We start from the raw sequence: 9,976 nt of genomic DNA on the forward strand, positions 1-9,976 counted from the left end.
AATTTAAAGTTAAGATTGAAACAACAAAAAAAACATGTATTTGACAACATCGAAGAACACAGGTCGGCAAAAATCCAATAAAAACATACCCTAACCTAGTTTGTGCGAGCGATAAAAAGCAACCTGGTTTGGAATCGTCCGATTGAAGCAACGATGATCGGCGTCGGCGGAGACGAAGATCAGTAGCGGTGGAGGGGAACTTTGTGCGATAAAAAGTAACCTGGTTTGGAATCGTCCAATTGAAGCAACGATGATCGGCGTCGGCGGAGACGAAGATCAGTAGCGGTGGAGGGGAACCCAGTTTGAAGGGTTGGGAGAGGAGGAATGAGTCGGAAAACAGAAGCGTGGTGAATGTTATTGTATGAAATTTAAAATTACGAAAATACTCCAATACTGTAGCAATCATGCGTTATCAATTGATATATATAATAATAATATAAGAATTTTCTAAAATACAATATGTGTTTATCGTTATTTAAAATTAAAATAATATATTTCATTAATTTATAGAACTTACACATATGCATGTTATGTATAGGTAAACATTTAAAAGTAAAAAAGAAAACTTTAAACAAATTAAATTAATAAAGAGAAAAGTTTGAACAAATTAAATTAATGGTTTTAAAGTAGATAACATACACACTTTTATCTAAACTCTAAAGAATGAGACGAGGGTTTGTTCTTTTTGTATTTTCTAAAATCAACCCTATACTGTAAGTGTTAAAGAGATATGGTTGGTTTAGTATTGTTATCAAAATAATATGCATTAACAGGTTCTTGTAAGAAATTCAAGCAAGTAGATTAAAGTATGCTTATTTATGTCCATTCTTACATTTTTGGGGTTAATGTTACTCCTAGCTAAGTAAATAAGATTTATAATTATTTTACACCTTTTTGTTAACCTTTTCATATTTTAGTTTATTTTCTGTAAACCCTTTTTTAGTACTTTTCCAAACATACGTCATATAATTTTTTTCACATAATATAAATTTCCAAAATTATGCTTTTAGTACTTTTCCAAACATACGTCATAATTTTTTCACATATGATATATAATATAAATTTCCAAAATTATGAATAGTCATTATTTATCAGTTGTCACTTGTTATAAAAGTATTTGTAAAGTATTTGATATACAAAATTACAAACAACGGTAACATCAAACATGCTCATACATTGCTATGTGTACTAACATTTGTTATGGGGCCTTTAAACCAGTATCGTGCATTTACAATCCAATACGACACCACGATAATAAAAAGACCTCCAACCGCGACGGGGGTATAGTTGAGAGTTTGATCAGTAATTGGGTAGGCTACGGGCAAAGAAAAGAGCACCGAAATGGTCGCGACCCAAAGAACTGCTATCCAACCAATAATGGTACTAAATGGGCCTAAACTGAAAGGCCCAGGCACAAATGATCTACGAGCCAATGTGATCCTGAAGAATATTGGTAGTGCATAGGCTAGGTACAACCCGATCACTGCTATTGATGTCATGGCTTGAAATACCACGATACTCCCTAGAGACTGCAAAAGGGGGTTGTTAATGAATAAAACTTGAAATAAATTATAACCAGAGTTGTTCAAAAAGCTTGGGGTAGCTCGCTTGAAAAAGACCGAAAAAAACTCATTCAAAACCATTGTGTTTATAAATGAGCCAAGCTGAGCTAACTCAGTTTATAAATAAGGGCTCGAGCCAAGGTAACCTTGCTTAGTTGGCTCATTTAAGTTAAGCCCATATTTTAATGTTTGTAAATGATAAATCAATTTCATTTATAAATGAGCCCACAAAATGGTTTATGAGCCTACTTGTGGGCCACACTGAGCCCCATGTATTAATTTTTTATATTAATTTTACTTAAATATTAATTTTAAATTAAACGTGTTGGGCTCATGCTTTTTACAAGCCGAGCTAGAGCTCAAATTCCAGCTCGATAAGAATAAACTGGTAGAGCCAAGATGGCTCATTTAACTTCGAGCCCAAGCTGAAGTTGGCTCGGCTCGGCTCGTTTAGCAGCATTATTACAAATCTCAGGTTCAACTTTCACTGGTTTCTGCCTTTAACCCCTTGAAGGCCACTTGGCGTACGCAAGCTGCATTTTACCTACTAGGCTTGTTAGCAGGGTATAGGTAAATGGTAAGCATCAAATTTACATACTTTACAACTTAACTTTTTTTTGGTTTAATTATGTCATGCTAGATTCAGTTTTTAGAATAAAAACTGTACACATCGCGTACCGTGAGGGCCATACAGAATGCTACAATGGCCGAGAGCCAAACAGCGTATATCGGCACTTCCTGGTGGTTAACTCTATGCCATACCGATGACAACGGCATTGCACCATCTCTTGAAAATGCATATACCATCCTGCCATTTAGTTAGAATTACATTTACATTAGAAGTAAGCATAACTTAACTCATACAAAAGATTAAACAGTATACAAAACTTAGACACTCGGGCCTATAACCGGGCTTTGGATCATTCCTAACCAGGCTTTTTGTCTCTGAGTGTGCGTGCGCGTGGTTATGGATCCTATAGGTTACCTGGAATTACTTGTGAGGGAGCTCATGGCGCAAAAGAAAATAGCTACAGCGACAACAAGCAAGCAAATGATGCCTCCGGTACCACTCCCATACCGACTCTTGAAAGCTTGGTAAAACATCTCAGCAATGGCATAACCACCAGCGTCATTATCTGGGCTTAAAAGGCTCGGGATATCAGTAACCGCGAAAGTTATTCCAATCAAATAGCCCCATCCAACAATTATAGATATTCCAATTGAACTAATAATTCCTTTTGGCCCGTTTATATCCGCACTCTTTGTTTCCTCCGACTGAAAGTAAAAAATCCGCCAAATCATTAGCAAGAATGTGAAATGGAGATACTATACAAATTTTCCAAACTAGTTGCGTTATACCTGATCTCACTAGTTAGCAGGGTATTAGTGGGTCCCGTGAGTTTTCTGGTAACGGGTTCTCACGTTAACAAACAAAAAGAGATAACAAAGATAAGAAAAACTAACCATATGAGCAGAGGCATCATAACCGGTCAATGTGTACTGGCTCATAAGCAATCCAACAAGAAATATGTACGGTTTACTATGAATTCCGGCTTCGTTATCGGTGTTAAAATGCGTAAACACGAATTCCGCGCTAGCCCTTTCTTTTGCAACCATGGGTATGCAAATCATCAGAAAAAAGACACCTAAAATGTTCCAGACAGCTGCTAGTTGTCCAAAGAAGGATAGAAACGAGATCGGGAGGCTGTTTATGACCGCGTGTACAAGAAGAAGACCACCATGGATGACAAGAACTATGTACTTAGATGCAAGGTATCCGCCTCCAGTTTTGCCACCCGTGCTTAAAAGAATGATTACTTGAAGCAACTGAGCTAGTGAAAAGTTTATACTTGTTGTAACAGCCCACTGAAGAAAATGCCTTACCAATGATTAGTATGTTGTATTTGTTTTTATGAAACACAAAATGTATGTTTTTTTTTTTATAAAAAAAAATACCTGTCCTACAATGTTGTACCTGCAAAAAAGCCAATAACAGGAGTTACTACTTGCTAATGCCTTTTGTATATCATAATTTTGGGTTATCAGAGAAAGCATACATATGTAAAGAGTAACATGTTTGTGCGAAACGAATTGAAATGCATGAGAATCGCGTACAGAAACATACAGACTTCAAATGTGTGGAACCTGCGAACATATTTAGCTAAACGGGTATGGGTATGGAAACATACTTCATCTTTCCTAGAGGTGTGATATGTAATTCGCAGGTTTTGATTTAGTTGAATGGGTATGGGTTGAACCTGCGAACACATTTAGCTAAACGGGTCGTGTTCGGATTGACCTTGCAGGTTTGTGGGTTGACCCGTTTATTTTATATATCTTTTAGAAATGTTGTATGTTCAAACATAAACTAATTGAGTAATTTATGTCAAAATATATAAGGCTAGTGTATCAATTTAAAAATTACAATAAAAATTTGGGTTAAAGGGTCGCGTTCATGTCAACCATGAATGCATACAGTGAAGGATCCAAGATTTTTTTTACCGCAGTCATAAATGTCCGGTCATTACATATCTATCAAGAGAGTTTTTACAGGTGGTACCAAACTACCAAAATATTTCGTGTATAAATACAGTGTTTTTTTCAATTAGATTTCGCTCGTATAGCTTTTTTGAGGTCATTTCAAGTTCAACTAGAATTTCTTTTGAGAAAATCGCCGTTATGGACCTTCAAACTTTTGTCCAAACACAATTAACTAATTATTGACTGCCAGCTTAACACAGCTATATTAGCATAGCCGATATATATTTGACAATATATTCACAATAAATATATCGGCTATGCTAATAAACTAGCTCCTAGACTCGGGAATTGTATCCCAAAACGCCTCTAGATTCGATCATACGTGCGGACTCATATGGTTAACAATATAAAATAATAAATAAAAAAAATTAAAAACAATTTACCAGCCAGTGATCCAAGAAGCAAATGGTGCCCAACTCTCACCAGCAAGTTTAGCACTCCAATAATAAAGCCCACCAGAAGTCGGGTAGGATGAACATATTTCCGCCATCGACAAACCAACAGCCATGGTGAACCCACCCGCAACCAGCCATCCCTAGACCAACACAACCGACCCGCCAAAGTTCAGCCCGGTATTGTACAATGTGGTTACACCCGTAAGCACCGATATAATAGAAAACGAGAACGCAAAATTTGACAACCCTACAATTTCCAAAACAACACCAGAAGCTTCAAACCGTTAAAATCCAGGGGCGGAACCAAGAGGGGTCAACAGGGTCCGCTGACCTGGCCACAAGAACTTTTTGGTTTTTTTTTTATATAAAGTACGCGTTTTTCTTTTTAAAAAATAACATGAGTTGCATGATGAACTCTGAAAAAAATTCTGGTTCCGCCACTGTTGTTGATATCAAGTTCAAAAATGAATTAGAAAGAAAAATTACGAGAGATCACGCTTGAGTTCTTGCTTGTATCCCAACTCGTTTAACCGAGAGTGACCGGAGTCTAGTGGGTGTACTCCATTTTGGGATTGGATCGCGATACCATTTTGCGAACCCGTCATTAGAGAACACCCTTTTGGATCGAGAGGTTTTTGAATGTTAGTACAGTGTTGAGTATGAATCTGAAGATTCCATATTTGTGGATCTTGTGTTACATTTTATATATGTGGAATCTAGTAGTAAAATAATGAGAGTAGGCTAGTTACACCCCCAAAGCCAACTTGACGTGAGTCCGGGAAATGAGGTTAACTTAAATTTGATTCTCGTGCATGTGAGTTGGCTCATTAATGAACTGACTGGGTTTCCTCTTCCATGTGAGTTGACTCACTGATGACTTTCCAATCTTTTCACAAAGAGACAGCACGTTGAAACTGATCCAACCGTTAGAATTGAAGCAAGTCAGTCGGCTTGGTATATATGAGGTTTGGTTTTGACGGTTTATGATTTAGTTTACGGCTTAAAATTTGGAACCAGTCATGTAAACTAAACCGGTCATTCAACTTTTATAAATTTTTTTTTTTTTAATTAATCATCCTTGTCATTTTTTGAAGCTACTATAAATTTATGGTTTTGAAAAAAAAAAATTCAAAGACCATCGCGAAATCATGAGACCGTTTGGTCTGGTCAACCCAAGTTTTTCTTTGAATGACTAACAAAAGCTTATTACCCGAGTAAATCTAGTGGTAAAAGGCCAACGACGTCTACGAACGCAGACGACGCTGGTGACCAAATCCGCCAACATTTAAGAGGAAATCCACTGTAGTAAAACCTCTTGCTCTAAGCAGAGCATTTTTGCTTTAGACGAGACTCGAAGCCATGACCTCCACTTTAGAAGGTCATGAGGCTACCAATGTACCATAATATTTTTGGCTCGGCCAACCCAACTAATCAACTGGTTTGATTTAACTTTTTTTCGAAACCCTACTCACATTTTGGACCTTAGATTTTAGTCAAAACCGAGAGATCATAACGTAAACACCCATTTTTTCGTTGAAATTAAAGAAATTTATAACAATACATACTTATTTAATTTTATACATGTACTGTTAAATATACTAGGGGGAACACCCGTGCGATGCACGACATGCATAATAGTTATTGTTTTTTTCCTGGAACGACGACTGATATAGATAGTGCGTGACACGGTACGAAAGTGCGAATATAGTATAGATTTTTAAAACAAAAACCGGTTTTTTTAAAGTTAGCCGTTTGACCATGGTTATTTTGACCAAAGTCCACTCCTCGTTCGGCGCTTTGTGGTAGCACTACCAGTCAAAAAAAGGTCCAAAACGCCCGAGGGTATAGTGTTCCCCCGCGTTTTTAAGACGCTTTGAGAGAGGTTTGCGCCCCACCACATGTGGTCTCACAAAACTTCAATTCTATGGACGTGTGGTTTCTCAACCCTCTTCAAAAGACGTCACAGTTTTCAAATTTTTTTATTTTTATTTTTTCTTTTTCGTTGTTTTAGATGGTGTAAAATAGATGTTAAATATATATATTATACTACATACACATATACATATAAATTCAGTTTTGACATCTAAAAGTCAAATTGCAGGTTTTGTTCCCTTTTATAGATAAGAAAGCAGTTTATTATTTATTACTAAAATGTTGTATTAACTTTATTCTGCAACATATTCTTTATAAACTATTGATAGCCAACCCGGTTGGGCCACAATCGGGCATACGTGGGTTGACCAAAATGAGTCAAACCTCGGTCATTTTATTCAAATGGATTCTATGAGACATTGGATCGCATGCTCATGCAAAACCCACGTTCTGGAACAAAACATTTATGTTATTTTCTTCTATTTTTATTTTCTTTATTTTTCATTTTCAAGTTAGTTATCCCACTTCCCTAAATGTTAGCCACGTAGGTTTTTAGTTTCCACATTTCCTATATGTATTGTGCATGAGTAAATGAATGGAAGTTAGTATGTTTTGAGTATGAGATTTTCTCTTTGGTTGGTTTATCTCAATGGATTTTGAGTTAAATTGATTGTGTCTATGCTAGCTCAATTGTGGCATATTGAGTGGTGTTCTTAGACCCGAATTCATAACCGGAGTGGTGATTTCTGTATCTTCGGAAGTGATTCGCAGCCCTACTGTTGGTTTTGGTGGTGTATCTGTATCCAAAACGAACCGTAGATCTATCATTTATTTTACTGTTTGATTTGAACCGGTGATTCGGGGTTTTACTCCTATCATTTGGTATCAGAGCCGAAGCGGTTCGTTTCGACTCTTGCTCCTCCATTTACTTATCTTTTTCATCATCTACCAAAAAAAAAAAATTAGTATCAAAATTTTCATTTCCAGAAACCAAAAGTCCACACCCGTTTTCCTCACTTAGCAGTAATTCATGGGTCCAACACAAATACCAAAATGGTCAGCAATCCAAGAATTAACGGATCAAGCCAAAGAATTCCGTGAGAACGAATTGGATGGAGAACCAAGGTATGATGAGGACGGAACCGAACCCGATGTTGAAGAGTGTTTATTTGTGCTCCGAGCTCTTGGTGGGGCTGCCAATCAAGCGGAGAAACTTCAACGTGACACCGGTTCGTGTACACTTTTCGGATCAGAAATACCCCTATCAAGGCCAGACAAAAAAATACTCTCATTTGTACTCAACGAAAAGCAAGAAACCGCTCCTAAGGGTCTTTACTTGAAAATTAACTGTGATGGTGAAGATGTTCCAAGTTTTTGTTTTGAAAGGAAGGATGCCTTAGACTTCGGTGAACAAATTAAAATGGTCTCGATGGTGCTAGCTAGCCAACTAATTAAATGGATTATTTCGCAGCGGTCATACACGCCCGACATCAACATACTGATGGATCAAATGAGAGCTTCCATACCGGGATGGCCACCAAGCACATGGGTTGAAAGGGATCTGAGTAGCCACACGATATTGTATGCGGCTAAGTTGCTATGGGTTATCGGATACCGACCGAAAATACCTCCCGAACCACCCCCTGATGATTTTTTTTCAAGTTTGAGGACAAACTTTTTCGAAGACGGAGAGAATGATAGCCAACCCGGTTGGGCCACAATCGGGCATACGTGGGTTGACCAAAATGAGTCAAACCTCGGTCATTTTATTCAAATGGATTCTATGAGACATTGGATCGCATGCTCATGCAAAACCCACGTTCTGGAACAAAACATTTATGTTATTTTCTTCTATTTTTATTTTCTTTATTTTTCATTTTCAAGTTAGTTATCCCACTTCCCTAAATGTTAGCCACGTAGGTTTTTAGTTTCCACATTTCCTATATGTATTGTGCATGAGTAAATGAATGGAAGTTAGTATGTTTTGAGTATGAGATTTTCTCTTTGGTTGGTTTATCTCAATGGATTTTGAGTTAAATTGATTGTGTCTATGCTAGCTCAATTGTGGCATATTGAGTGGTGTTCTTAGACCCGAATTCATAACCGGAGTGGTGATTTCTGTATCTTCGGAAGTGATTCGCAGCCCTACTGTTGGTTTTGGTGGTGTATCTGTATCCAAAACGAACCGTAGATCTATCATTTATTTTACTGTTTGATTTGAACCGGTGATTCGGGGTTTTACTCCTATCAACTATGCTTACCTTGACATAACCTAATAGCTATATTTCCTTATTAGAAGTCTCTTATAATTGAAAATTAGTACATATTATTACCTTGCTGGTGAACACATTTACTCTATGTTTAGGGAACAATTTGATTAGGTTGCTGATATTGAATTGAATATCACACCAAATTACAATAGCAGTTTATATTGCTACTATTCACCCAAATCAAGCACCTTAAATAAGTCAGTGTTTCTCTATATTCAAAAACGAACTATAACTGACGATTATTAAATTGCAACAGTCAATTCAATCCAAATACTGCAATAGAAACATAAAATCTACCACAATTCGTTGGTTAATCACGTATAGTTCTTAATCGATTAGAATCAGAAAAAAGGAAATTGACTCACCGTAACTTAAAATCAGGAAGAAGGCGAACAAAGGGGCGGAGTTTTTCGAAATCAATGACCCCTGTCTTTCATTGTTATTCCTTGAATGAGGTAAGCAAGACCCCATACTACACACTACATACACATACATAAAAATTGGGTTCTATATTATTTGTATAAACACCGATTGGAAACCCTCACATTGCATTTGATGAAACCCTAATCAATATAAACACACACACTAACACTCACGAATCGGATCGAATTTATAAAAGGAAAAATTCGGGCTGTTTTTACCTCTTGCTGCTCCAAATCTTCATTACCATACATTATCTTCATCTTAGAGATATAGATATTGCACTTAAAGGTCTCAACCATCAAAATACGATCCAAGGGCTAAAAAGTGGTTCCTAATTATGCAATGGTTATCATTTGAACCTTATTCCATGAGACTTGAGGTAAGATGCAAAGAGCATTCTTTTGAGTTTTAAACCATCTGTAATTAAGTTCATTATTTAATCATTATTGTTGCAATTATTAGGTATGATAGATAATAATACCCCATGAAATTACCTTTTAGTAATTTTCGTTTCTAATTGGTTAGCATCTTTTAAGTTTTAAAACCATTTATAGTTATAATTAAATTCATAATAACGTTGATTAAGTTTTTTTATATTTAATTATTATTATTATTATTATTATTATTATTATTTTTATTTCATATGATGTTCATCAACTATCTGATAAAATTGCAAAAAAGGTTGTAACCTTATTTGTATGATGTTTCGCAATTACTAAACCAAATAATAATGACTTAATTATAAAATTCAATCAAGTAATCGGTTACGGAGAACTTGAAATGGAAAAGCAATGTAAATATGAGGAAGGTGATGATGTTCAACTAAGTCAAATGATTTAATTCTTTATCAAGTATTTAACAATACTTAATTTATAAAGTTATCAATTTAATTGTATTTATTAATTTATACTCA

At 36.0% G+C, this 9,976-nt stretch overlaps 1 protein-coding gene across 2 annotated transcripts; it reads right to left on the bottom strand.

Annotated features, from left to right (window-relative positions):
• Positions 1 to 1,154: 1,154 nt before the first annotated feature.
• Positions 1,155 to 5,063, bottom strand: LOC110911461 (amino-acid permease BAT1 homolog). Of its 2 annotated transcripts, XM_035983807.1 has the most exons (7): positions 4,985 to 5,063; positions 4,487 to 4,745; positions 3,519 to 3,537; positions 3,027 to 3,428; positions 2,548 to 2,837; positions 2,241 to 2,370; positions 1,155 to 1,529 (listed from the first exon to the last, which is right to left on the bottom strand). In XM_035983807.1, the coding sequence occupies exons 2-7, from the start codon at positions 4,609 to 4,611 to the stop codon at positions 1,170 to 1,172; spliced, it is 1,326 nt and encodes a 441-aa protein (XP_035839700.1). In that variant the 5' UTR covers positions 4,612 to 4,745; positions 4,985 to 5,063; the 3' UTR covers positions 1,155 to 1,169. The 2 variants fall into 2 exon arrangements, with proteins under 2 accessions (XP_035839700.1, XP_022011775.1); XM_022156083.2 differs by lacking the exons at positions 4,487 to 4,745; positions 4,985 to 5,063 and adding an exon at positions 3,620 to 4,336.
• Between the last annotated feature and the right edge of the window lie 4,913 nt (positions 5,064 to 9,976).

Source organism: Helianthus annuus, chromosome 15, assembly GCF_002127325.2.
Source record: "Helianthus annuus cultivar XRQ/B chromosome 15, HanXRQr2.0-SUNRISE, whole genome shotgun sequence".
Taxonomy (NCBI): Eukaryota; Viridiplantae; Streptophyta; class Magnoliopsida; order Asterales; family Asteraceae; genus Helianthus; species Helianthus annuus.

Excerpts from the sequence above, each read along its gene's own strand:
- LOC110911461 (XM_035983807.1), bottom strand. The coding sequence starts at position 4,611 with ATGGCTGTTGGTTTGTCGATGGCGGAAATATGTTCATCCTACCCGACT. Across the intron at positions 2,838-3,026 it reads ATGATGCCTCTGCTCATATG|TCGGAGGAAACAAAGAGTGC; the intron begins GTTAGTTTTTCT and ends TTTTACTTTCAG. Across the intron at positions 2,371-2,547 it reads TCCCTCACAAGTAATTCCAG|GATGGTATATGCATTTTCAA; the intron begins GTAACCTATAGG and ends ACTAAATGGCAG.